Raw genomic sequence first — 27,932 nt, forward strand, 5'->3', positions numbered from 1 at the left:
TCCTTGATTCTAGGGCTAAGCAGGTAACTTCCGATCCGCCCCATCCCCTGCTGGAGTCAGGTTAGGCTTAGCGGCTTGTCTTGGTCACCCCTGAAGGGCGAAACCATTCCACCTTCCCCGAGTGCGCCCTCCAAGACAAGAACACCCCAGCACAGAGCACCAGAACGTGAGCTTCGGAGTGGCCTTTTAAATAGTTGGGAAGGGGGTGTGGCCGAGGAGACTGGGAGGCCGCAGTCTGGCGCGGGGGGAGTGGCCCGGGGGCGTGGCCGTGGCGCCTGGAATGTTGTTAGGTCCTCTCACCGCATAGTAAGGAGGGGCCACGCCCCTTTTCTCCAAGAGAGCCAATCGGAGCACCGGAACGGTTTCAAGTCTCCCCCGCCAGCCTGCCCGCCCGCCACCCCACCCCCCTCGAGGATTCGCTTTTTCCGTAACAAAATAGCAAAGCTCCCGACTGTCCGCAGCCCCGGCCGCTCACAGATGGAGGGTCCCAGGGCCTAGGACGCAGCCCCCAGCGGGAAGCTCCAGCTGGCCGTGAAGAGGCCGAGTCGAGAGCCGGGAGGCGCGCGGGGGTGGGCGCTGCAGCCGCGGGTTGTTTATCTGGAGTACGGAGGGGAGGGGGGAGCCTGGAAACCGCCCCGTGTCCCATTTCCTCCTCTTGTTTTCGCTCCGGATTCTCCATGTTGGACCCAAACTGAGGAGCCCGGAGCTGCCGCTGGGGGATCGGGGCCGGGGGCACCCGGGGGAGCCGCTGCCCGGGCCGCCCGCCCTTTGTACAGGCCGCCTCCCTTCCCGGTCCGGGGAGGAAACGAGAGGGGGGATGTGAACAGCTGTGGAAGTCGGAGTCTCGGGAGCCGGAGCGGGCCCCCGCCCAGGCCCCCCAGCCCAGCCCAGCCCGCGCGCCCGCCCGTCCTCCCGCCCAGCCAGCCCGGGCCCGCGGGATTGTTAGATGGAACACGGCTCCATCATCACCCAGGCGCGGAGGGAAGACGCCCTGGTGCTCACCAAGCAAGGTAGGGGCAGCAACTTCCCAAAACTTTGCGTCGCCCCCGGGCGCGGAGGGGGCTAGCACAGCCCCGAACCCAGGTCTCGGCCCTTGACCTCCAGGGCTTAGAGCCAGCGATCCCGACTGGACCCCTCCGGTCCATCCGCCCCCGCATCCCGGCTGGCACTCAGACCTCCGTGGGGGTTGCACGGGGATCCCGGCGCCCGAGCGGAAAGGGCGTCTTCGGCGCAGCTGTCACCCTGTCCCGCAACCCCTCCCCCCCGGGGCTGAGAAACGGAGGGGTCGCTCTCGAAGCACTGGGCCACTCCGCGTCCACCGCCTCCGGAGTTGGGGGTGGGGTCGTCACTTTCCTTCACCGCCGCGCGCGGCTGCCCCGGGATCGCGGGGAGGGGTTAGGAAGGTGACGGAGGGAGCCCCAGGTGGAACGGAACCGGGACTGGAGTCCAGCACTTGCAGGCCCCCCCAAGCCCGAGGTCGTTCCGGCAGCTAGCTGGCGGTGACGGCGTCCGGCGGGACTTGGGACCAAGTTCACCTCTTGGAGGCGGGGGCGGTCGCGGTGGGGGAGGGGCCCGGGCCCTGGCACACCAGACGTGGCGGGTTCCCGGCTCAGCGCGGGCCCCGGGACCTTGGCGGCGTCGGGCTCCCGCCCGGCTGCCTCTGGCCAGTTTCGCTGAGCAAACAAGCCCGACCCGGAGGCCCGGCCAGAGCCCCTCCCTGCCCGGTGCGCTCCCCCGGGGCCGCCGCTGCACACACAGAGCCGCGTTTGTTTAGCCCGGGAGCGGTGTCCCTGGTTACATAATTCGCCGGATGGCATCAGACCCGGCGTGGTTCTGAATCGCGCAGCGAAAAAGTGCGAGTTCTCTGTGGGCAGCGGCTGGCGGCCCCCGCCTTCCAGAGCGTCAGGTGGAGGCGCGAGGGGGCCCGCAGGCCCTCGCGGGGGTGAGGCGGAGGCCGAGGCCTCTCCCGGGGCGGGAGAAAGCTGGGGCCCGAGGGTGGAACCTCTTAGTTTGGTCACAGTGGGAGACTCGAAACTCTTTCCCCCTCCGCCACGTTCTTCTTTTGGCCTTGAGGAATGTGTCCAAAATAGCGGCAGATTTTCCGCGGGGTGTAAGGACGAGTGTGGCGTTTCTCTGGAGAGCCCCCCGACCGGGGCCACCTGGCCCCGGAGGCTGGGGCGGGAGCTGGCTCCTGGGGCCGAATCCGGAGCGCTCCCTCCCCTTCTCCACCGAGCGCGAAGGGCCAGTGCTGCAGTTGAACACACTGAGGCCTAGAGCCTGGTGGGCGGCCAGCTTCGGGGCCTCGTGCGCCCCACGTCTCCCCGTTTGGCAACATTAGTCAGCAGGTCACTAATTCCTGGGGTTCACGTTCCAAGGAGCTCCCCCAACTTCCCTAGGGGCAAAGCCGCTGAGTTGGTGGTGTCAGCCTCTCCCAAATTCCCTCAGTGGAACGAGAGGAGCTGGGAGGGGGGAAGGGTGGGGGGAGGGAGGCAGTGTGTTCCTCTTGCATCACTGGCCGGACTTTAAATAAGCCTGCCCTGAGAAGGGATGAGCCTTGCCTACTCAGATCCCAACCCCCGAGAAGGCTCCGGCCTCCCTGACCTCGGTGTTGCCATGATTTCTGCTCTCCTGGCTGCATCACTAACCAGGCTGTGACCCAGGCAGCAACTTCACCGCCTCTGCTGGCTGCTCAACTGTGCTGATGGCTGAAAAAGGAAGGGAGCCTGCGTGTGTTTATAGCTCACTCCTGACTCCTCCCACTCCCTTTTTATCCCAGGAAAAGACCCTAAGAGCTAGCCAGAGGGGAAGAAACCTAGATGTGGGGGGATTCAAGAGGGGGCAGTGGTGATGAGTAGGGGGAGGAGCCCTGTGCTTCCCCACTAGGTCTTCCTCTCTTGCAGGGACTCTCTTGCAGGGAGTGTGCCTTGGGCATCGTGGGGCCACGCGAGGAGTAAGGGAAAGCTGGACTGCGCCGGGGCGTCTTAGAAATCAGAGCTGGAAGTTTCATCCACCAGGGTGAATGGCAGGCTACAGAATAGATAACAGCAGAAAGCAAAGCAACTGGTTTGACAGTGTTAAGTTGCTGGTGTTGGCTTTTCTTGGAGTTAATGTTTCTCCTTTTTTGTGTGTGTGGTTTAAGCCAGCAGCCACTGGGTCTCTCCCTCCCCGTGTAATTTTTTATTTTAATTGAGATGGAGTCTTACTCTGTTGCCCAGGCTAGAGTGCAGTGGCGCAATCTCAGCTCACTGCAACCTCCGCCTCCTAAATTCAAGCAATTCTCCTGCCTCAGCCTCCCAAGTAGCTGGGATTACAGGCGCGCGCCATCACGCGTGGCTAATTTTTTTGTATTTTTAGTAGAGACAGGGGTTTCGCCAGTTGCCCAGGCTGGTCTCGACTCCTGAGGTGATCAGCCCCCTTCGGCCTCCCAAAGTGCTGGGATTACAGGCGTGAGCCACCGCGCCCGGCCCCTCCCCACGTAATTTGATTGCATTCCGGAGAAGACATACTTTCTTCCTGGGCTGCTTAGGCACCCAGCAACCACTAAACCAACTTTCTGAGTCCCACATCATTTACAAACAAAACCTACGTCTTCAAAACAAAACAAAAAACAAAAGCTGGGGGACGGGGGAAGCAGACGTTTTCATTAGCTCCTTTTGGAGTTCCTCCTTCTCCCCACTCCGTCCTCTCCACAACATCCCATCTCCATGCCTTGCCTGCCTTTGGAAAAAGGGGAAGAAGGAGTGTGAGGTACTTATTATTAATAAGCAAATTTCTGGAAAGAAACAAATTGCTCCTAGCTTGGGTGGCTATTTAGTGAAGTTACTTGCCATTGCAGGTTTTTTTTTCTTTTTTAGCATTCTGTTCTCTGAGGTTTAAGGCTGTCTGGGTGCGTTGATGATTCAAAAGTAATTACAGTAGGGGAAGTAGAACAAAGTTGCTGAAAGCATTGATGATAAAAGCACCAAAATTGGATCATCTTCCCAGACAGATGGGTGAAATGGCTTTCTGGTACAGCAAGGACAGGATTGTGTGTAACATCAAAAAGAAAAAAGAAATGTTAATATCAGCTTGGCAGGAATGGCTGTTTATTGCAGCTCTATATGAGATTGTCACCCCATTGCTAAGAGGTTGTGACCTTGGCTTTGGGATTAGATGGGGAAAAGCCAAGGAAACAAGACCCACGCTGTAACCTCCCAACGTGAAATGAGACCTGGTGGAGGCAGCCTCTTCCGGAGCTCAGTGACCCACACGCCTTTTGGAGGAATCAGAGATTTTTTTGTTGTCCATGAATCCTGATGCCCCTTCCTCTCGATGATGCCCTGGATTACCTTCTCACATGCTGAACTGGACAGGTTCTGATAGCTAATCGCAAGGATTCTTCTGAGAGACTGACCATCCCTGAAAATTACGATGTGGCAAGTTTTCAGGATGGCTAGCTCTTTTGTTATCCGCATAAGGGAGAAATTCTGCCTTATTCCCTCAAGAAGTTGTTCAGACACCGTTCACTGTAGATGTAGCCAAGCCTTTAACTTGAAAAGCTTAGACATGAATCTTGCTGGAGCTTCCTTCCATAGCTTGCTATGCAGGGGGCGGGAAGCCTGCATGTTTATAGCTGGCTCCTCCTCCTGCCCTGCTGGTGCCTCTCACCTTCCTTTGCCTACCCTGGGTCTTGGCCTCTTTGTGCTCTCACAGTGACTGCCGAGGCTCCCTCCTGCATCTCCTTTGGAGTTTTTCCCCCATCTTTGGGTAAGGGTTGGAGCCTGCGTGGTGACTTAAGCTTGTGTTTGCTCCTGCCCCCAAAATTGCAGAGGAGCGCTGATAAATCAGCAACAAAGTTTGTAAATGCCTAACATCTGGGGCTGGGGGTTTGCAGTTGACTTGCAGAGCTTTCCACTGAGCAGCACTGGAATTGCTGTGAAAAATCCCTCGGAGGATGGCAGAGGTGGGGGTGCTCCTTTGTCCTCTCTTCTCAACCGTAGAGGTCTTTAAGAAACGGGGTAGCAGAGAGGTGTCATTTCATCCTCTCCATGGGACCTTCCAAATCCCTTATCATGGATTTTGTTAAAATGGTAAATACTAAAGAAGTCACATTTCTAGCCAACGTGAATTGATGCTCCCAACCTGTGAAGAATTAAAGTGTTTGTAAATAAGCATGGAAAAGAAAGACAATATGTAAATATATATGGGATTGTGTGTATGTGTGTACATATCAATACATAGCTTCCCTTTCAATTCCTCCTACAATTTTTTTTTCTGCTAGCTTTTGGGTAATTTGGGGTATTGTCTTTTATTCCCATCATGATAAGTTTGGTTCTTAGATTGGATAGAGTGGGGACCAGGGTCAGGGATGGTGGTTAAAGTTTTCATTGTTACTTCAAAGCATTGTTTCTGAAGCAAAATTGCTTCAGGCCTGGGTTCAAATACCTTCTTTTCCTATTTGCAATAAGACTTGATAAATCACTTTAGTATTCTGAGTAACTTATCTATAAAGTAGTAATAATGATATCTACCCTTCTATTATACTTGGTACTTAGTAGGTGCTTGATAAATATTAATGTCCTCCTTTTTTACATAGTTAGACTACTCTGTTCGCCCTCCTCCATTCCCCCAAGGACACAGTGTAAACAGCACGTAGTCTTGTGGGTTTTATTTTTCAAGACAGGTGGCCGGGGGTCAGAGGGGACACTGATTGTGGGGGCTTGGGCCTTCTGGAAGGATCAACCTCTTAGGCTTACAAACAGCCTTGCTGCACAGACCCCTTTGTGTCATGTGACTTGGGATGTGATTTGTTATCTGGCTGGGCTGTGGGACTTTGGCCATTCTGTCTGGTGCCTGGGCATCTGGGGGTGGGAGAAGGCCAGGCATGTGCCCCCTGTGAGTCTCTAAACTTCCTTAGAGGTTCTCAAATATGGATATAACGAATATTCAAGACAACTATATGCTACATTCTCTCACTGTCTGCTTTGAGAGTTAATGAATTCAGAGAGATTGAGGTTTCTTTTAGGTAATTTTAATAAGAGGGGGAAAAAGAAAATGGGGTTTGAAGAGAAATAGATGTTCTTAAGCTATTTGTTTGCTGCTGTGGTTTTGGGGTACAACATTGAGAAAGTACAAAAGCAGCATTGATCTGCTTTTCATCTTGTCTTAGTCTGGCCAGCTCTGGGAAGCATGGAATTAACTCGCTTGTCTTTGGAACGTGGGATTGGGTGTGGCCCTGACATATTTCCCTCACTTTTCTGAAATGGAGTAGTAGTTCTGAACTGGGATGCAGATGAGCACATTAACACGCAAATCTTACAAAGAAAGTACTAGAAATTAAAGTGGATAAGTTGATGACTTAAAACTGGAAGCATCTCTGGACCAGAGACCAAATAGAATGGAGTTTCTTTGTCTGGCAAGATGCCCAGCCCTTCAGGTCTGAGTATGCCTGCACCAGGATCTGTTATCACAGGGTACTCCAGTGAGCGCCACAGCCTCCCTCTAGGCAAAAGTGTGTATGCCCTGTTTTATGTTAGCTATTCTGGGAGTTAGCCTTGAACCTGATCTCTGAGTGGATCTGACATTTCCATTTCCCTCCCAGGTGCTCTAGTCCTTCCCCCACCCCCATGCCCCCAAATCAGACTTTGCTCTTACTCTCTTTTTATTCTATACCTTCTTTTATTTCTTGCCACAGCTTTTTCCATCCTCTTGAATTTGCACTTTCCCACCTGCATTGTTCCCAGGGAACAAATATGGCCCCAATCCCAGTGAGAGCCAAGCAGACTCATGGAAAGGCTCAAATTGCCTGCAGAAGGCTTCCTGGATAGTAGATCCCAGCTTTTCTGTTCCCGCAGCAGAATAGAGCTAGGACCCCTCTTTCACAGGAACAGGGGCCTGCAGGTAGAGACAGCAGACCCAGGTTTTCTGACTCACGTCACACAGAACTACCCCTAGAGAAGAAAACTGGATCCTAGGCATGAGTCCTCTAAGGCTTGCAGAAACACTGAGCCAGGCAGGTATGGTGGGGAGAGGGGCCAAGGGGACTTTGGCTGAATTGCCTTCTAGCCCTGGGTTAGTCAGAGACCCTGGCAACCTTTAGATATTGGCTCTCAGCCAGGGACACACATCAGAGTCTCCTGTGACACTTGCTAAAAATACAGACCCCCCACCTGGGATCTACTGAATCAGCGCATGGGCAGGTGGGTCAGGCATGCATGTGTTCCAAATGCTCCTTGTGGCTCTGACAGGTGCCCCTGGAGAAGAGCCAGGTAGGCACAGCAGTGGCCCCAACTGCCTGTTTTGCCCCGAGCAGGAAAATTCCTCTTGGTGGTCCCGTTTTACTGTATGTTAAAGATCTGTGGTTCTTCAAGGGGAGTCCTAAAGTTTTCAGAGTAAATGGACAGAGTAATGATCCATCCTTGTTTACCCAGTAATGGTTACAGCCAATATTTATAGAGTACTTGCCATAGGCAAGGTACTATTCCTAGCATTGTATATCTCGTATCTCACTTAGTTCTCCTGACAACTTTTCCTTTCCAATAAGAGGAATTAACCTCACTTTACAGGTAAGGAAAACTTTCACAGGGAGAGGGAAGGACTTTGCCCAAGGGTACATGGCTAGTGTCAGTCAGACATTTGCATTGTCTGGCATTTCACTTTTTTTTTTTTTTTTTTTGAGACAGAGTCTTGCTCTGTCGCCCAGGCTGGAGTGCAGTGGCGCGATCTCAATCTCAGCTCACTGCAAGCTCCACCTCCTGGGTCTATGCCATTCTCCTGGCTCAGCCTCCTGAGTAGCTGGGACTACAGGCGCCCGCCACCACGCCCGGCTAATTTTTTGTATTTTTAGTAGAGACGCGGTTTCACTGTGTTAGCCAGGATGGTCTTGATCTCCTGACCTCATGATCCGCCCGCCTTGGCCTCCCAAAGTGCTGGGATTACAGGCTTGAGCCACCGCGCCCGGCCTAACATTTCACCTTTTAGAGTGCTTTTGAGTTCATGATTCAGGTGCATGCTTCAGGTGAAGCCACCTTTTAAGGGACCATGCAGGGGAAACCTTTCCAGATTGGCTTATGAGGAAACTGAACCCCAGAGAATTGTGCCCTAGCAAGGCCACGGAACTGTTGAAAAGCTGAACTGGAGCAAGAGCTGGATTTCCTGACTTCTAGATCAGTGCTTTCTCAAGTGGACTCACCTATATGGCTTGGCTGGTCATAGGTGAAGCTGAGGGGTGTGGGGGGAGCAGGAGAATGTCCCTGGAGATGGGCGCCTCCCTGGCAGACTCCTTCCATTCCTTCTGCAGAGGCCAGCCATATGAAGGAGGAACTGGTTGGCCAGCCTCAATGAGTGTGTATGTGTGTGTGCGACTGGTTTTTGTGGAGTCCCGGAAAACATCATTTCCAGTTTGGCCCTGTTACTACCTCTGAAATGAGTTAGAAGAAATCTCTATGGTCCCTTTAATGTGAACATTTTGAGATGGAGACTGAGGTAAGAGTATGAAAGTACTTTGCACTTAATGAGTAGCAGTTGACACTTACAAAGCTTTTGTTAGGACCAGGACACTCCCTGAGCTCCCTGCAATTCTGACACTGAGAAATAGGTAGTCTTCCCATTTTGCAGATGAAGAAACTGAGGCCCATGGCTGCATACCTTACACATGGCAGAGCCTAGATTCGAACTCAAGTCTGGGTGCCTTGTGTCACCACTGTATTTTTCCCTGGTCAGAACAGATACCCTTGCTTTGTCCTGTGTCCTCACTGCTTTCTCCAGCTCACGTTTGTATCAACCTAAAGCAGGCCTACATACCTGGAAGGGAAAGAAGCAGTGGATTCTTCCTAGGCTTCAACTATATCTAAGCATTCCAGGAGTCAAGGGCACAGCACCAAGGCAGGAACTTGAAACACTCACTGAGAGATTGTCTGTGTGTAGCCCCTCCCACAGGGGCTTGTTATACACCTCCTTAGGGGGAAGGAGGGGTAACTCCAGGTAGGCAAGTGTGGTTTCCAGTCCCTCACAATGATACCTTTGCTCTGGCTGGTGCTACATAGGGCAGGGTCTCCTGCTGAGGCAGGGGCAGGATCCAGTCCGTTGAGTTTTCTTGGATGGCATCTCAGGCTTGTCCCTGCTGCCCTGTGGGCTATTAGATCACTTCCTGACATCCCCCAAGAGTCCTCTTGAGTGGGGCTTGCAGGGCTGAGCCTGCAGCTGACTTGTCTATGAGGAAACGCCTCCTCTGTCTCTGGTCCAGGATCTGCTACTTCTGGAGGCCCACCCCAACCCAGCACGTTTTTAAAGTACGTTGGAGCTGCCCAGGAGGGTGTTTTGGCAGTACCTCCTTTAGAGGCTGATTCTGAAATCAGCGTGCTTTAGAACTTGCCAGAAATCCCCTGCTCCCAAAACTGAGTCCTCTTACCTCTCTAGCTGAGGTCAGAGAACAGATTGCTGAAGGGGCAGAGACAAGAAAGTGTGTGACCTGTGACCCTCGCCCCACAGGTGGCATTAAGGACTCAGGTCTGAAAGAAGAGACAGCCATATAGGGAGCTCTCCTGCCCAGGGAAAGGGAACTAATGGAGACACTGGCTTAGGTAGAGCTGCCCCAGTTGCTGGTGCAGAGAGGGCACTAGCATACAACATGTTGGTATGGGCCAAACAACATGGCTAAAACTGCTTTTTAATTTTTTTAATTTTATTTATTTATTTATTTATTTATTTTGAGACAGAGTTTTGCTCTGTCCCCCAGGCTGGAGTGCAATGGTGTGATCTCGGCTCACTGCAACCTCCGCCTCTTGGATTCAAGTGATTCTCATGCCTCAGCCTCCGGAGTAGCTGGGATTACAGGAGCTCACTACCATACCCTGCTAATTTTTGCATTTTTAGTAAAGATGGGGTTTCACCATATTGGTCATGCTGGTCTCGAACTTCTGACCTTGAGTGATCCCCACCGCCTTTGCCCCCCAAAGTGTAAAACTGCTTTTTTCAAAAAATGCCCATGCAGTTAGATTCACAGCTACTTTTTGGAACTTCAGGAGCCGGTGCTAAGCTGGGTCCGGTCCTGCCTTGCTTGTTAGCTGTAGAGAACAGTGTCAGTGGCCAGGCATGAAAGCAGTACACCCTCCCCATTGTTTGCAGTCTTTTGTGTGTGGGGGCTGTCTAGGCATCTCACCCTCTTTTGTTCCCTGCCGACTCACCTGCTGGTCCCAGGAGCTCTTCCGTCCACCTGGCACTTTAGGGCATGTCCATAGCCAAGGAACAGATGCCCCTTGCAGAGGACCTGGGAGGACTTCTCTCCATGGGGGAGTCCCAGTCAAATGTGTCTTGGCTGCAGGGTTCAGGCAGCCGTCCAAGAAGGGCCGGAAATGCTCCAAATACTCTCCTTCCTCCAATAGCTGAGAGGAAGGAGGCCCCTCAGAGGGGCCATTTTATAGTGATAGCCAGGCTAAGGCTAAGTCCTTTGCTGTGGGGGATGGGAGGTGGTGGGGAAGGAAGTACTTCTGGGGATGAACCAAAAAAGAAAGCAACTTTCTACCTGAATGGGCTTGTTAAAATCTGATTGCCTCAGAGGTTACCTTCTGCTGAATCGCAGGCAGATGTGTGAGGAGTTCCTTTGCTGGGACACAAAGCTGTGTTGTTGACAAAAGTGGTATCTGGACCTGACTTTCAGGAGAAGATTAAAAACAGTGTTGCCCTGGTCACTCTGGTCTTCATTTGTGTGTATGTGTGCACGTGTTCACGTGTTTGTACATGTACACTTTTTTTTTTTTTTTTTAAAGACAAAATCTCACTCTGTCACCCAGGCTGGAGTGCAGTGGTGCAATCACGGCTTACCGCAGCCTCAAACTCCTGGGCTCCGGTGATTCTCCCACTTCAGCCTGCCAAGCTGGGACTGCAGGTGCACCTGGCTAATTTTTTTTGGTAGAACAGGATTTTGCCATGTTGCTCAGGCTGGTCTTGAACTCCTGAGCTGCAGTGATCCAACCGGCCCAGCTTCCCAAAGTGCTGGGATTACAGGCTTGAGCCACCTACCCCGGCCCATGCATAGGGGCAAATAGTGTCCTTACCTGATACTTCTTGAGAGTAGTGGGGATGAATACCAGGGGAGACAGCGATTTTTGTCTCAAGTGAAACAGTCTTACTTGCTTTTGTTTTTCACAGAATACCCAGTCAGGGAGTTTGTGAGCTGGAAAACAAATTTTGTTGTGGACTGGGGAGAAGGTATAGGGGCTGTTTTGACTTTCTGAAACCTGCTCATGATCAGAGCTCTCAGGCACCTTTCCCTCATCTTCTTGGGCTTCATCCACGTGATGATGGTGGGAGGGCTCCTGGTCTGTTGCTGGCCTCCTGGAATGAGGCCCATGATGTTGCCATTTAGTGGTCATCTCCCCTTGGATAATTAATTAAAACAAGCGCAGCATTTAGCTTTAGAGTTAGCACAGTGCCTTACTCTCTAACTTCGTTTATCCTTTCAGTCCTGAGTGAGGGCTTCCTGTTATCCCAGTTTATGGATGAGGAAACTAAGGCTCCAAAAGGCTGTGTGGCTGAGTCAGTAACTGGCAGAGCCTGGACCCCAGCCCTGATGATCCTCAGTGGGGGCATACTCCTCACATCCCCTCTTCTCCTCACACCCCGCCTCAGTAGGAAGCCTCGCAGCAGTGAGCTGGATGGCTGGCCTGGTTTCCCTGTCTTCAGCCACCAGCTCACTTTCTTCTTAAGCCAGAGCTGCTTCCCTCATTGGGTCTGTGCTAGTCCTCTCAGACATCTAGCCCCAAACCAAATGTTTGGGGCAGAGAAAGCAGAAGCACATCTGCATCTGGGCAGGAGAGGAGGGCTGGGTGTCCGCAGAGGGTAGCAGGGAATGAAGGAGGGAGAGCAGCTCGTAGTGGGGCTACATGGCATCCGCTGGAGTCCTGCCCTCCCTGGTTGGGGAAACCATGTACAATGAATTTCCTACGGGGGCCAGGCATGGTGGCTCACGCCTGTAATCCTAGCACTTTGGGAGGATGAGGCAGGAGGATTGCTTGAGCCCAGGAGTTCAAGGCCAGCCTGGGCAACATAGTGAGACCTCATCCCTTTTTTTTTTTTTGAGACGGATTTTCGCTCTTGTTGCCCAGGCTAGAGTGCAATGGTGTGATCTTGGCTCACCGCAGCCTCCGCCTTCTGGGTTCAAGCAATTCTCCTGCCTCAGCCTCCCAAGTAGCAGGGATTATAGGCATGCACCACCACGCCTGGCTAATTTTGTATTTTTAGTAGAGACAGGGTTTCTTTCTTTTTCCTTTTTTTTTTTTGAGACGGAGTTCTGCTTTTGTTGCCCAGGCTGGAGTGCAATGGCATGATCTCTAGCTCACCATAACCTCTGCCTCCTGGGTTCAAGCGATTCTCCTGCCTCAGCCTCCCGAGTAGCTGGGATTATAGGCATGTGCCACCATACCTGGCTAATTTTGTATTTTTAGTAGAGACGGGGTTTCTCCATGTTGGTCAGGGTGGTCTCGAACTCCCAATCTCAGGTGATCCGCCCGCCTCGGCCTCCCAAAGTGCTGGGATTACAGGCGTGAGCCACCACTCCCGGCTGAGACAGGGTTTCTCCATGTTGGTCAGGCTGGTTTCAAACTGCCAACCTCAGGTGATCCGCCCACCTCGGCCTCCCAAAGTGCTGGGATTACAGGCATGAGCCACCATGCCCGGCCTCTGTTTTTTTGTTCTGTTTTTAAAGAAGGAAATCCCTGTGGGCCTGTAAATCCTCTTGTGCCCAGTGTTCCTCTCCTGGAAAGGCAGGCTGTGCCCCTCCCCATCACACACAGATGGGTAGGGGATGGCCTGCACCTGGCTGTCAAGGACACAATGCTGAGTGCTGGCTGAAAGGAGCCATTGAAAGGCTCTTTGACACAAGTTTCAGATCCCTCTCTGAACTCTGTGGTTCCCTCACCCTTAAACCCAAGGAACAATGCAGGTCTTGGACCAAAGCTCCTGGCTCCAACCCCTCCTTCCTCCTCTGCCCCATTGTCATCTTGATCCCCCAGAGGTATCTGCTGGTCAGAGCAGGTGCAGGCAGGGGTGGGGGTGGATTCCCTGGAGTGGAATCCCAGAGCCTTGTGCTGTTTTACCCCTTCCAACTTTGACATCCTGCCCAAGAAAACCTGGGGCAAGGGGTAGGGGCTAGACCCCAGACTGGTCCTTTACCAGCTCATCCTAGAGAGGCAGAGAGCAAAAGTTCCCAAGAAGACTGTAGTCCTAGCTACTTGGGAGGCTGAGGTAGGAGGATTGCTTGAGCCTGGGACATCAAGGCTGCAGTGACCCATGATTGTACCACTGCACTTCGGCTTGGGCAACAGAATGAGACTCTTGTCTTAGAGAAAAAAAAAAAAAAGTTTTCCAGAAGAGACCTTGAGAGTGCCCCTACACCTCCCATTTGTTGCATGAGTAAATGTGTATGAGACCCTATACAGGGTAATGGTTAAGAGCCTGGGCTCTGGGTTCAGGCAGATCTGAGTTCAAATCCTGGCTCTGCTGTCATACTACCTGCATGACCGTGAGCCAGGTTACTTAACCTCTCTGTGCTTTAGTTTCCCTTCTGTAAAGTGGGGAACTAGTGCCTACCGAAGTGTTAATAGTAAGGATTAAATGAGGTAATGATGTCAAGTGTCTAACGCAGACCTGGCACATCCTTGATGCTCAGTAAACATGGCGGTGGCCTAGAAAGACTCAGTGGTTTGCCTCAGGGGCCCAGCTCCCTCAGTGCTCACCTTCCTCTCCTCACATAAAGGAGGCTTCTCTATCTAACTCTTCTGGGCTGTTGCAAACTAGTGGAGGCTTCCCCAGGTCCTAGCTCTGTAGACGTGACAGGCCCTGGAGGCCCCTGGAGTCATTCACTCAGCCAGGCAAAGTTACTGAGCACCTGGTACGCAGAGGGTCACGGAGGCTGATGAATGCACTGGGTTGGGGCCATTGTAGGCCTTGCAGGGAGGCAGTCATGCTGGGAGAGGCTGATGCATTCTGATGAATTCTCTGGAGTAGTATTTAGAAAGGAAGGGAGGACAGCCAGCCTGGAAAAGGATGGAGGGAAGCAGGGCCCCATCAAGGGAGTGGGGAATGAGGGATGCCTGAGGTATTGACCTTGTTGTTGTGGGTCTGAGGTACTCTGCTTCAAGCTCCTGCCCCCAAGGTCAAGGCATTTGTGGTCTCAGAGGCCCAGGGGCTGCCGGCCACATTGGGTTTTTGAGAAGACCCTCATCCCCTGCAGAGTCCAAGCTCCCTCCCCGTCTAGGACTGAGGCGCTTCTGCCTGTTGGGCTCCCTGCAGCGGGCGCAAGCCAGGCCTTTCCATGCCCCCAGCCAGCTGCCCCTTTCACCCCCCCAACCTCTCAGGATTACTCAGCCTTCACAGCGTCTGTCACTAAGATGCTGAGTGCATTCCTGACGGCCTCTCTTCAGGAAAAGCCCAGGCTGTGTGGCCTTTTAAAAAAGACTCTGTGCCCGGGTTAAGCCTCTGATTGTGGTTCTGCATGAAGAAACCATAAACCAAAGGGAAAGCGATGGTTCAGCTTTGGTCTTGGAGCTTTGTGTCAGCGTCTGTCCTGAGTCCCTGAGCTTAGAATTTAATGTGAGCCATACAGGCAAGGTGGGGAAGCTGTCCTTTCCCTCCAATTTCAGCATAGAAATAGGGAAAGTCCAAGGAACCTCTGTCTTGCTGTCTTTTGGTTTTTTCTTTTTCTTTTTTTTTTTTTTTTTTTTTTTAGCCAGAGTCTCGCTCTGTTGCCCAGGCTAGAGTGCAGTGGCCCGATCTCAGCTCAGTGCAACCTCTGCCTCCCGGATTCAAGTGATTCTCCTGCCTCAGCATCCCAGGTAGCTGGGACTACAGGTGTGTGCCACTACGCCCGGCTACTTTTTGTATTTTTAGTAGAGACGGTGTTTCACCATGTTGGCCAGGCTGGTCTCGAACTCCTGACCTCAGGCGATCCGCCCACCTCGGCCTTCCAAGGTGCTGGGATATCAGGTGTGAGCCACCACGACCGCCCTGTCTTTTCTTTTTAAATTTGAGATGAGGTCTTGCTATGTTGCCCAGGCTGGTCTTGAACTTCTGAGCTTGAGCAGTCCTCCTATGTGAGCCACCGTGCTCAGCTTATCCTGGTCTCTTTGAGTGCTGGGCTCTGCTGAATTTTTTCTCCTTGATAAAGGGCTCTGGGGGATGTCCCCAGCACAACTTCATGACAAAATCCTTGTCCCTGGAAATTTTGGTTCCTCTTCCAGAGCCAGGAGCTTGAAAGTGATGTCCAGGCTTTCAGGCCAATTGCTGGAAAGCCCCAGTCATTTTCTAAAAAGTTTCCAATGGCCATACCAATGTTAAGGAATCTGGCCTAACCCAGGGAGGAGAGAGAGAGAGAGAGCACGCGCGCAAGCTCTGTACCGGCCAACTGGGGAGGCTGAGCCTGCACCTGCAGGAAGTCCTCTGCCTTTCTGTTGAGGCAGAGCTGAGTCCCTTATCCTAGGTGATGCTGACTGTACTTGTCCAACTGCTGTGTAAAGGCCATTTTCTCACCCTTGGTCCTGGGGAATAGTTTGATCTTTCCCTGCTCCTCTCCAGGGGGTACTGGCAGCCCAGTAACTGGATGTTAAATGGCTCTTCCATTACCCACTTCTGCAAGGGCCACCTTGGTACATTTTCTGGGTGTGTTGCTCCTAGGTAGCCCCTACCACATTGTCTTCCTCTTCCCTTTATCTCTGTCCCAAGGAACAACACAGGGCAGTTTGTCCTTCGTGGTACATTCTGCTTTCGTTTCTTTTCCCCACAAAGACAGAGGCATTTCCGGCATCCATTTTCCTGCACAGTAGTTTGCCCTGTGCTTTAAACTGGAATGGCTTGGGTTTAATCATTGGGCCCATCTCCTGCTCAGGCTCTAGGAAACTCAAGACCCTCTGGAGAAGAGAACTGGGACCAAGGACCATTCTGTGAGTGGTTGTGCAGCGCCACCTCCTGGCCACAGTGCCCATTGTATCTTTCCACTCTTGCTCAACAGTCATCAGAAAATTTCATCTATAGCAAAAGGAACTTGCAAAAGATAATCTTTTTTTTTTTTGAGACGAGTCTTGCTGTGTCGGCCAGGCTAGAGTGCAGTGGCATGATCTCGGCTCACTGCGACCTCCACCTCCCGGGTTCAAGCAGTTCTCCTGCCTCAGCCTCCCAAGTGGCTGGGATTACAAGCGCGTGCCACATGCACGGCTGTTTTGTATTTTTAGTAGAGACAGGGTTTCACCATGTGGGCCAGGCTGGTTTCAAACTCCTGACCTCAAGTGATCCACCTGCCTCGGCCTCCAAAAGTGCTGGGATTACAGGCGTGAGCCACCACACCCAGCACAAAAGATATTCTTAAGTCCATTTCTAGTTGATCCTGTAATGCTCATAATTTTTTTTTTTTTTTTTTTTTTTTTTGTATCTGCTTGGCCTTTCTGGGGATGTCTTGCCAAGTCTTCTATTAAAATGACTTTGTGGCCAGGCGCAGTGGCTCACGCCTGTAATCCCAGCACTTTGGAAGGCCGAGGTGGGCGGATCACCTGAGGTCAGGAGTTCAAGACCAGCCTGACCAACGTGGAGAAACCCCATCTCTACTGAAAGTACAAAATTAGCTGGGCGTGGTGGCGCATGGCTGTAACCCCAGCTACTCAGGAGGCTGAGGCAGGAGAATCGCTTGAACCCAGGAGGTGGAGGTTGTGGTGAGCCGAGATCGCTCCATTGCACTCCAGCCTGGGCAACAAGAGCAAAACTCCATCTCAAAAAAATAAATAAATAAAATCAATAAAAATAAAATGACTTTGTTTCCACCGCCCAAATTATCAAGGTAGGACTAAGCAGCTGCAGTGCAGAAGCAAGGCTATCAGCCTAGAACCTGAGGCTGCGAATGTGTGTTCTAAGGGGCTAATCCATGGTATCTGTGTTTTACCAATTAGGCTCTCCATCCTTGAGGGGAGGGGGCCTTAAAGAGAGCTGCTGGAGTGGAGGAGGGGAGGCAAGGCTGTAAACAAAAAGTGTAGTTTCTTCCTTGGGGCTGGGGCTGCTCTGGAGTTCCTAGTCTCTTGTTTCTAGCCTGAAGTGGTTTTTTGTTGTTGTTGTTGTTTTGTTTTTTTTGTTTGTTTTTTTGTTGTTGTTTTTTTGAGACAGAGTCTCACTCTGTCGTCCAGGCTGGAGTGCAGTGGCGCGATCTCGGCTCACTGCAAGCTCCACCTCCTGGGTTCACGCCATTCTCCTGCCTCAGCCTCCCAAGTAGCTGGGACTACAGGTGCCCGCCACCTCACCTGGCTAATTTTTTGTATTTTTAGTAGAGACAGGGTTTCACCGTGTTAGCCAGGTTGGTCTCAATCTTCTGACCTCGTGCTCCACCCACCTTGGCCTCCCAAAGTGCTGGAATTACAGGCGTTAGCCACCGCACCTGGCCTCTAGCCTGAAGTTTTTAGGCAAATTGGGCTCAGTTCTGCCTCCACTAACCCAGTATCTAGGGAAGCTGATGCTGAACAGAACTACAGCTCCACTAACTCAAAGGGGACCAGGTTTCTCCGTTGTCTGGAACCGATGGTCTTCCTGGGAATTGACGTTAGGGAGGATTTTTATCTTCGTGAATTAATTTTGAGTGTGCTGCAGCTGGAGCAGCAGAACACCTTGATTCTATGCCTGGCCCCATCTTCCCCGATGGAATGAAAAACAAATGCTCTGTAGCTCAGGTCTCCCAAGCCAGAGAGTGGGGATTCCTGACATTCCTGCTTTAAAGAGAAAAGGCTGGAATAAACGTGTATGTTTGACTGTTAACTGTATGTGGTTGTTCACCAGCCGTATACTGTGTGCCCTAGTAGAGCTTACAAACTAGAAGAGCTATGGGCATGGTAGTATCTGTGGACAGAAACTAATGTCCCTAGAGCTAAAGCCTCTGTCATTCTCTCCACCCTAGGCCTGGTCTCCAAGTCCTCTCCTAAGAAGCCTCGTGGACGTAACATCTTCAAGGCCTTTTTCTGCTGTTTTCGCGCCCAGCATGTTGGCCAGTCAAGTTCCTCCACTGAGCTCGCTGCGTATAAGGAGGAAGCAAACACCATTGCTAAGGTAGGTGGGTTGGGGTGGTAAGATGCCAGCAATGAAGGGACTGTTAATGGGAGATCCCTGCAGACAATGGCAACCGGACAAGGAAGCTTTGCCTGAAGTTGCAAAGATTTCTGGCTGAGAGGGGGCCCTTCCTCCATCCTTCCATAAGTAGTGTATTTCCTTTCTGTTCCTTCCCTTTTGCGGTGTGGGCCATTCACATGTCACTGTGGTTTCTGAGGGCCCCTGTGATCCTGATCCTTCCAGGTTCCAGGAACTAGGCAAGGTGCTTTGCATATATTGTCTCATGTGATCCAGCCAGCAGCCCTGTAAGGAGATCATAGGATTCACACTTTGCAGATATGGATTTATGTAGAGGGTTTATGTAGCACCTGAAGAGTTCATGGTTAATAAATAGTAGTGTCAGGATTTGAACTTAGATTTCTCTGGCTCTAAAGCCTGTGTTGTTGTTCTCAATTATGCAAAGCTAACTTCCAAGTTACCTGAGTTACAGGGAACCAAGGAATTGAAACTCTACCATGCTGTTAATAACTCCTGTCAGCAGTTCTCTCCTGTACTCATGCAAGGCATTTGGGATTTTGTGGGTATTTTTTATATGTCTAGTATTTCACAGGTGGGGCCAGCCCCAACCAACAAAAATTATTCTGCCCCAAAAGCCAGTGGTACTTCTCTGAAACACTGAGGTCTGGTTGTCCTTCCTTTTTCTCAAGACCAGGCTGAAGACATACATCAGTGTGAAAAATCACTGCATTTTGCAGTAGGGGAAATGGTTAAATAAAATACAACATGACGGTATTACTGAGTGATTAGCTTTTACAGAGTTCTCAATAACATGGAGAAGTATTGAGTTGCAACATTAAGTAAAAAGGCAGAGTGTGTAATTATATAGCATTCTGGAAAAAGTCTGCTGACACGGATTTGAAGGCAGTACACTGAATGCCACATTGTTTAAGTGCTAGGATTTTAATTTTTCTTCAAAGTTTTCATTAAGAACACTTAAAACCATAACTTTTTTTTTTTTTTTTTTTTTTTGAGATGGAGTTTCGCTCTTGTTGCTCAGGCTGGAGTGCAATGGCGTGCGATCTTGGCTCACCGCAACCTCCGCCTCCCGGGTTCAAGCGATTCTCCTGCCTCAGTCTCCCGAGTAGCTGGGATTACAGGCATGTGCCACCACGACCGGCTAATTTTGTATTTTTAGTAGAGACGGAGTTTCTCCATGTTGATCAGGCTGGTCTCGAACTCCTGACCTCAGGTGATCCGCGCGCCTCAGCCTCCCAAAGTGCTGGGATTACAGGCGTGAGCCACTGCGCCCGGCGGTCATAACATTTGTATTAGCAAAAATTGGGGTGGGGGGCTTGCTGATCTCTCTGCACTCCCTCCCCTCACATTTTGGGTACCCACAATGTGGCTTACTTGATGTTTTATAGGGCTTGTTCCCCCACATAACCCCTAAGGAGGGCATGGAAAACAACATGTTCTCAAGGAGAAGCCTGAGTTTAAGGACTTAGCGAGAGTTTGCCACTGTGAGGAATTCAGACTTTGGTTCTGCCTCTGACTCTGTGTCCCTGAATCAGTTACTTGAGTTCCCTGTTCCTCACTTTGTCCAGTTGAGAGGCAGTGGCAGCCGAAAACAGGGACACTTGTCTTCTCCATCCTTCATCAGGCCTAATGTGGAAAGGAAGCTCTAGCCTTTCCCTTTTCCTGCCCCACTCCTAGGAAAAGTCACTTTTGACATGGTAGGAGCTTCCAGGTGGCTGGGTCTGGGGGAGAAAGTTGCCCTCCAGGCTTAAGACAGAAGCAGTGGGTTTGGATGGGGTGGGAAAGGCGGTGAGATGGCGCTGACCACCTCCTTCTCGTCCTCAGTCGGATCTGCTCCAGTGTCTCCAGTACCAGTTCTACCAGGTATGTGACTCTGGCCTGGTAAGTACTCAGAAGCCAGGACCCTGTGATCCCTGCCAGCTCCACGGGCAGGGTGATGTGCATAGTCCTTGGTGCCTGGCCAGCCACCTCCCTGACCTGGGAAGCCATTTGTTCCCCATACTTGTTGAGGGCCTGCTATGTGCAAGGCATTAGATTTTAGGGGACAGCTGGTGCTCCATGCCCTCTTCCCACAGCTGCTGTCCATCCCACACCTGCCCTGGCCACCACCTCCAATGTCCAGATCACTTAATAGTCCCACTGGGAGGCTGAAACCAAGGAAACAACTCCTTTCTTCCTGGCCTTTAAGTGGTGCCTATCCTGGGTTGGTGATTGTGTCTCCACAAACAACCCAGCTCTTCCCATAATTATGCCAAGGGGTACAATTGGGCTTTCTTGGTAGGCAGATCTCAGCAACCTGGCTTGGTTTTAGATCCCAGGGACCTGCCTGCTCCCAGAGGTGACAGAGGAAGATCAAGGAAGGATCTGTGTGGTCATTGACCTCGATGAAACCCTTGTGCATAGCTCCTTTAAGGTAACTCAATGTCTGGAACCCTTCCTACCTTTATCTTGGGCCTTCTTGTGAATCTGACAACAGATGTGTAAGGCAGCCTAAAGGTGAGGAAAGAAGAGTGATTAGAAGGGAAAAGGCCAGGCCTCTGGCATTTTGGCCACCCTGGTGTCACAGGTATCTAGAGGCCCCACTGAAGAATGTTGAGTAGGAACCCTGTGTGTTCCACCAGGGCTGCTATCTCCAGTCACTCCCAACAGGCTGCATCTGCCCCCGAGCCACATAGCACAGAAAGCCAGCCACGAGGGCTCTGTACAGGGCAGGCCTAAAAGAGTGGTTGGATCACCTTTGGCCCTTGCCCCTGCTTGTCTCCTCAGGAAACTCAGGCCCCAAAACTCTCAGCCCAGGTAGAATTTGTCAGAGTGGAGGTGCTAAGGAGTAGGGAAAACCAGAATGGGGTATCACATCTTGAACTAGGGTGAGAACCCCTTAATGAGGTGGCCAGAGGCACTTCCAGGAGTCTCTAAGACCTGTTTCTCCCCACCCACCTAGGGGTACGGTGGGGGCCTCATGTTTCTTTGCCACCATGCTGACAGCATTAACTTTTCTGCCTTCCAGCCAATCAACAATGCTGACTTCATAGTGCCTATAGAGATTGAGGGGACCACTCACCAGGTGAGCTGCCAGCCAGACCACACCCAGCCCAGAGGGTGGGGGGTCTGCCTTCTGCCTCACCTGTACTGGGGTCCTCCACCCGTCTCAGGGCTTGGGTTCTGTCAGTTGATCCCTTTTCTATAACTCCAGCCTCCCCTTTTTATTGGTATCTTTCACTCAAGGCTTTCTCACCTTAAAAAAAGAGTTTCAGCCCCATATCCCACCCAGCTGTCTCCCTTGTTTTCTCTTTGCAACCAAGCTGTTTAAAAGAATAGTTTACATTTTATTTAATAATAATAATAGCTATCGTTTGTTAACCACCATCCCCTCACGTGGCCAGCACTGTTAAATGATTTATTACATTTCTCTGTTCCTTAAGAAAGGTATCTATACCTGTTAAGATACCTTAACCAGGTATCTCTTTGCCTGTAACAGGCAGGGAAATCAGTAGTAACCATTTTCTCTGCCTGGAATGCCCTCTTGCCCATGCTCCCCCTGCCACCCCCACTGTGAATAGCTAGTGACTTTCTTCCTCCCCAGCCCAGACATCTCCTGCTCTGTGAAGCCTTCTCTGACTGCCTTCCCTGGGGCCCTCCATTGGATTCTGCCTGAGGAAGTGCTCAGTGTGTGTCTGTCAATGTAAAGAGCACTCAAATCTAAACAGACCAGGCTCCAGCCTGCAGCCCAGGCAGTCCCAGGTTAAGGATCATGTGACACTGCTAGTGAAAGACCATTTACTCAGCTTGCTTGCCCAGAAGGCCTGCCATGCCCAGCGCCAGGCCCCGGTCAGGACTAGGCTTGGTCCAGCAGCCCTTTGACAGTCTAGCTGAGGGTATAGGGATGTGCTAAACCCTTGTAGAAAAGATGAAGGCATAGTTTCAAACAGATATACACTGTGAACTCCTGGCTAACAAGGAAGGGTATGAATAATTTTTAAAAGGATGAGATTAAAATGAGGGAGCACTACCTGCCCAAGGTGGGTGAAAGGATGCCAGACTTGATGAAAGCTGGGATGAGGAAGGGGCTTGTTGGAGGTCGAAGGAATGGCAGGCTAACAGAAGTTAAGTTGTGGCTGCCTAGAACAGAGGGTTCCTGCAGAGCTCTGAGTGGTCTGGTGAGTTGGTGGCCAGTTCAGGCCTACTCTAGGAGGGAGAGTCACAGCAGGCCGACTCTCTTTGAGCTCGGGAGTAATGCAGGTAAAGGAGCTTTGGGAGTCAGGTGCCGTGGCTTACACCTGTCATCCCAACACTCTGGGAGGCCAAGGCAGGAGGAATGCCTGAGCCCACAAGTTCACAACCAGCCTGGCCTCACATAGCAAGACCCCATCTCTAAAAAAAATAAGTAAATAAAGAAAAGAAAAAGGACCTTTTTGGAAATGGTTCTAGTAGCAGCTGTGTAGGCTAGAGTCATGGAAGCAATAGAATGCAGACCGATGGGGGGTCAGGTGGCCAAAGGACTTGCCAAAATGTGCAAGATCGTAACGGTGGACAAAGGTGTTAGTGGTGGCTGGCAGAAGCAAGCACAAGATCGGGTGCAGAGCAAGACTCGGCAGGGTGTCTGTCTAGTCTATTGTCATTGAGGGGAAAAAGTCACTTCTCCCTGGTGCAATTCATTACCTAATCATGACCTGGACAGACTGTCCTGTCGGAGCCAAGGACAGAAAGCTCCCATAGAGGCTGTGGCTGGATTCAAGTAATCCAGGATAGGCTGTTTCCATCTGTGAGGCCTATTCTTGATTACTTGTTTCTGGAGGCAGCTGATGGTCCGCCGCCGGAAACAGAGATGGCTCCTGGGACATGGTGTGTGCGCTTCTTCCTGAGCCAGGTTGAGGTTGGGACCACTGATCCATTGGAAGCCTGGTGAGGGGGTACAGCCAGTTCTCCGGGTCTGTGGGGTCTCAGGGGGCCGCAGGCTTCCAGCCAGGTAGCCCAGGAGGCTGGGCTGCAGGGGTTGAGAGCTCCTTGCTGCTGTGTAACTGGTGAAGGTACCCAGTGCTGCAAACCTTCATCACAGGGATGCCTCCAACAGGCTGCTCTGCTCTTCCTCAGGTGTATGTGCTCAAGAGGCCTTATGTGGATGAGTTCCTGAGACGCATGGGGGAACTCTTTGAATGTGTTCTCTTCACTGCCAGCCTGGCCAAGGTACCTAGGGGTGAGAGGGAAGAACCAGGAGTGGGTGTGGTGGCCACAGGGGTGGTCCAGCAGCTCCCTTTTGGTCCCTAGGGTTATACAGGAGGACCAGGAGTGTATCCAAACTAAGGCATCTTCTCTCCTCCTAGTATGCCGACCCTGTGACAGACCTGCTGGACCGGTGTGGGGTGTTCCGGGCCCGCCTATTCCGTGAGTCTTGCGTGTTCCACCAGGGCTGCTACGTCAAGGACCTCAGCCGCCTGGGGAGGGACCTGAGGAAGACCCTCATCCTGGACAACTCGCCTGCTTCTTACATATTCCACCCCGAGAATGCAGTGAGTGCTCCTGATGCGTCTCCACGGTAGGGATTGGGAGAGGAAGCAGACTGGAACTGTGGGCTCCACCAGAGAAGTACACCCCTCCAGGAAGACCCAGCCACCCTCTAGGGCTCTGGGGCGAGGGAGGGGGAAGCAGCAGTCGGGAGATTGACACCACATCTTCCCCCCACCAGGTGCCTGTGCAGTCCTGGTTTGATGACATGGCAGACACTGAGTTGCTGAACCTGATCCCAATCTTTGAGGAGCTGAGCGGAGCAGAGGACGTCTACACCAGCCTTGGGCAGCTGCGGGCCCCTTAGCCTGCCCTGCTTCCAAGCGACGGCCATCCCAGTAGGGGACTTTGCCACACTGTGCCTTTACGATCAGCGTGACAGAGTAGAAGCTGGAGTGCCTCACCACATGGCCCGGAAACAGTGAGAAGTAACTGGAAAGAGCTTTAGGACAGCTTAGATGCCGAGTGGGCGAATGCTAGACCAACGATACCCAGAGCTACCTGCCGCCAACTTGTTGAGATGTGTGTTTGACTGTGAGAGAGAGTGTGTTTGTGTGTGTGTTTTGCCATGAACTGTGGCCCCAGTGTATAGTGTTTCAGTGGGGGAGAAGCTGAAAGACCAAGACTCTTCCCAAGTTAGCTTGTCTCCTCTCCTGTCACCCTAAGAGCCACTGAGTTGTATAGGGATGAAGACTATTGAAGACTCCATTGCCAAACCATGGCCTTTCCTCAGTGTTGTAAGGCCTATGCCAAGGATAAAGGAAGGGTATGCCTTTGGGTACTCCAGGCACACACCTTTCTGAAATCCTTCTCCAGCCAGCTGCTGCAGACAAAAGATCACATTTCTGGGAAGATGAGAACTTGTTTCCAGATCAGCACCCAGTGGCCATCAGGTCTTGTGGCCCAAAGGCTATGCTTCCCTCCGGCTGAGTGCCTGGGATGGGCCTTTTCTATGTCTCCCCAAGGCTGGGGTGCTGAGCCTGCCTTCCTCACCACCTAGCCATAGTCTCAAACCTGTGGGGAAGGAGGTTTTCTCCCTGCCCGGGAAGAGGACAGATAACTGATTTCCGTTCTTTTGACTGTGTTTTAAAATTCTCTTTCTAAACACAGAGTGTTGGGCCTGGTTTGTTTCTGACAAAGTTACAGTCCTGGGCCTGTAATGAATGTCGGCGGCGCTGGGGTTGCAGGGAAAAGACAAATCCTCAAAGCGTGGACGTGTGTCCCCATGGCTTGTGGATCAGCTAAGCTCGGGATCATTTCCATAAGTCTGCTCTTCAGGGATTCTCTGCTGGTGCTGGTGCAAGGACTTCTGTTCCAAAGGCTGGGAAGAACTAAGCTGCCCCAGCCCCTCCCATTTCTTGGGCAGGGCTCTTTTCCTGTTGTGTCTTCCCCCAGGGCCTGTCCTGTACCGAGCTCTGTCTGTTCCAGCCTTCATCCTTCCTGGCTGTTGCTTTTCCTCTTAAGGGCCTCAGAACTCTTGCTCTTCCTGGGCTGAGGGGGAATGAGTGTTCTTGCCATTTGCCAGCCTAATGCGCATGCTTTCTGCCTCTGGTAACAGGAGTGAGTGAGCCCCTCAGACCTGCACTCTGGGTGTCTCCTGCTTTCAAAGGTTCTTAATAGTGAATGCTTTAAAATTAAAGTCATCATGAAATGGAAGTTTTCCCAGGGTGGAAAACAAGAGGAAGTGCTGCTGTAATTGGGAGCACAAGGGGCCTCCCAAAAAGGAGCCCCACCTCAGCATCACTGCCTTAATCGTGGCCTCCCTGGGGTGGGTGGGGTTCTCTCCTCCCTCCCTCCCTCCTCCTGGGGTGGGAGGGCGCTCCTATTCCCATCTCTGTGTTCCCTGGAGGCAGGTATCACAAAGCATTTGTGAATTGCTTTAGGTGCAGGGACACCACCCACTCAGGACTCCTCCCCATCATCCCTTCCATTGCCACACCCTAGATCCAGCCTCAGGAACTAACAAGTTTTGAGAAAAGCAGGTGGTAGAGCAGCAGCTTGGTGCTCTCAGGGGTGGCTGGCTGGCATTTTTCTCTAGCGTTGTGGTGCCACCTTCCCTCCTTGTCCCAAGGTTATAAGGCCTTGTCTTTCTCTTTGGAATCATAAAGTGGAACAGAGTCCCCAGAACTCATGTGGCCATTTCCGCCAGCATCACTCCCTGGTGCCTGTGGGGTCCCGGTGTACCTAAAGGGAGAAGGACCCCATGTGCTAGCCAGAAATATACTGTCTCTTGAAGGAAAGCAGGAGCTCAGACTCTTAGAGCCAGCTGTGGCTTCGGACCCAAGGCCTGACCTAGGCTGCTATCCTAATATTGCAGGAGGGGCCTCTCTTCCAAGCCCCACCCTAAGGGTTAGCCCTTGGCCAAATCTTTTGCCGTCTAGGCCCAGCCAGGCTTTTCTGACTAAATAAGCAATAAGAGGCTCTAAGCTGACTGAGTTGCAAGGACCCTTTCCGCCCTCCCTTGGATCTCCATGTTTTTCCAGATGGCGGAAGAGCATGCGCCACCCCCTTTCCTAACAGGCTTGTCCAAGTGCTTGGTGTGGGACCCATGACCAAAGCCCAGGATGGCTTGGTGGGAGTGTCCCTGCTGCATCTGCATGAAGCCCCTGCTTTTTAGGCCTCACTCCCATCAGAACCCTGCCTGCCCACCTGCAACTCCCCCACAGCAATGCCATTCCCACTTGCCCCAGAGAAGCTACTCGGCCAAACCTAGCCAGGGTCTGTTCTTGTGGACGAGAGCCAGCCTAGTCATTATTTGCTGTCGGGTTTCCAGTTTCACCGTGTGTTAGGGCGAGGGATGATTGTAAAATTTGCTCCTCAAAGGAATCAGGCCAGACTCAATTTTGGAGGGCAAGACAGGGAGGAGGCCGCTTCATCCCAGACTCTCTTCTAGGGCTTCCCACCATCAGCCCCTCCCACTTGAGACTGGTCTTTGGGAGGCAATAGGCCACCATGCCTGGTCAGCACCAATTCAAGCCATGCCAGGAATCTGCCTACCTGCCAGGTTCAGTTCTTTTAAGGTGCCTCTTCAGGGACACAGTGTGTCTCTCTGATTGGGCTTCTAAATCAAAAGCCTGATGTTCGTGTCCCTCTCATAGGGGGAGCTTTGGACACAGGACCAGTTTGGAAAAGGGTCAGGTAAGGGTTTCCACTCTGCACATTGTAGAGGGGACACTCTGTAGGCCCATGGGTCCCTTACTAGAGAGGTTGAGTGAATTTGCCTTCAGTTAACATGGGACCTTCTGTTTAGCTTCCTCCTGCTTCCCAAAGATTTTAAGCATTTTGTAAATGTATAAACTCACCTCTGGTAACAGTGGCCCAGACGCTGCTTTGTGCTAAAAGCATGGGAAATGTAAAGGCAGTCTTTCCCTGGGAAATGGATGCTATTCTATTCTGCTGCCCCTACCTGTTCCTGAGGCCTCATTTAGAAAGAAAATCCCCTCAGAAGGCTGTCTGGCACCCAGTGTCCTAGCCAGGCCAAGTATATGAGAAAGGTAAGTCCATTTTCCCCTTCAGGTCCTCAGTGGATTACTTAACCACTGCTGTCCCTCGGTCCCTTTTTCCTAAACGGGTTTAGTTCTGTCTTTTTCTCCTTTTTTCTAAATGCTGGTAAATATCTACATTCAGCCAGGGAAGAGGAGGCCAGAGGTCGGGCCAGCTGCCCCATTCTTTTAACGTTGTAGGGCCTGCCCATGGAGCGGACCCTCCTCTTTGGGCCTCGTGAGCTTTTTTGCTTATCATGTTCCATTTCGTGCCGCTTTGCCCCTTCAAGATGCCATTTGGAGGGTAGGGGATCTGCTTCCCACTGTGACTGGGCTATGGGATTCTGACTACCTTGCTTACAGATTCATGGTTTGATAAATTTGTTGTATTCAAAAACTTGAAATGCAGGACGCCATTAAGTGTCTGTTTATATTTTTGGAATATTTGTATTACTTACAATTAATTAATAAAAGTGGGTTTAAAAAACCTTTCCAGGAATGTAAGCTGCCACCAACCTTCATTGGCCCTTAAGTGTTCACTGGGCCCATAGCAAGCACCGCCTTTCTTCTCGCAACCCCTTCCATCATGAAGCAGCTGCACCCCCGGGCTGAGTGGGGTGTTGCACCCACCGGGAGGCCAGCTGCAGATGCCACACAGGGCTTCCGCTCAAGGTTACACAAGTTCTGCTGTGATCAACCCCATTGCAGTCAGGTGCTTAGCACGTGTATATGCTTGATGTCCTGTTGACTTCTGGGCATGAACCAGAAGCCCTAAGGGAACGGAGTCTTTTTTTTTTTTTTTTTGAAATGGAGTCTTGCTCTGTTGCCCAGGCTAGAGGCAGTGGCATGATCTCGGCTCAC

General features: G+C 51.7%; 1 protein-coding gene across 2 annotated transcripts; it reads left to right on the forward strand.

Moving 5' to 3' along the window:
* Window positions 1-442: 442 nt before the first annotated feature.
* CTDSP2 (CTD small phosphatase 2) lies at window positions 443-27,575 on the forward strand. 2 transcript variants are annotated; one of them, XM_003824826.5, is made up of 8 exons: window positions 443-1,010; window positions 17,903-18,051; window positions 19,912-19,950; window positions 20,399-20,500; window positions 21,095-21,151; window positions 23,179-23,271; window positions 23,409-23,594; window positions 23,771-27,575. In XM_003824826.5, exons 1-8 carry the CDS (start codon window positions 947-949, stop codon window positions 23,894-23,896), a joined length of 816 nt encoding a protein of 271 aa, XP_003824874.2. In that variant the 5' UTR covers window positions 443-946; the 3' UTR covers window positions 23,897-27,575. The 2 variants fall into 2 exon arrangements, with proteins under 2 accessions (XP_003824874.2, XP_063449451.1); XM_063593381.1 differs by having other exon boundaries at window positions 448-1,010; window positions 19,912-19,968.
* Window positions 27,576-27,932: the final 357 nt, after the last annotated feature.

This window comes from Pan paniscus, chromosome 10 (genome assembly GCF_029289425.2).
Source record: "Pan paniscus chromosome 10, NHGRI_mPanPan1-v2.0_pri, whole genome shotgun sequence".
Taxonomy (NCBI): domain Eukaryota; kingdom Metazoa; phylum Chordata; class Mammalia; order Primates; family Hominidae; genus Pan; species Pan paniscus.

Coding starts and splice junctions, on each gene's coding strand:
- CTDSP2 (XM_063593381.1), top strand. CDS start 947: ATGGAACACGGCTCCATCATCACCCAGGCGCGGAGGGAAGACGCCCTG. Junction 19,969..20,398: donor AGGTATGTGACTCTGGCCTG/GTAAGTACTCAG, acceptor GCTTGGTTTTAG/ATCCCAGGGACCTGCCTGCT. Junction 20,501..21,094: donor TTGTGCATAGCTCCTTTAAG/GTAACTCAATGT, acceptor TCTGCCTTCCAG/CCAATCAACAATGCTGACTT.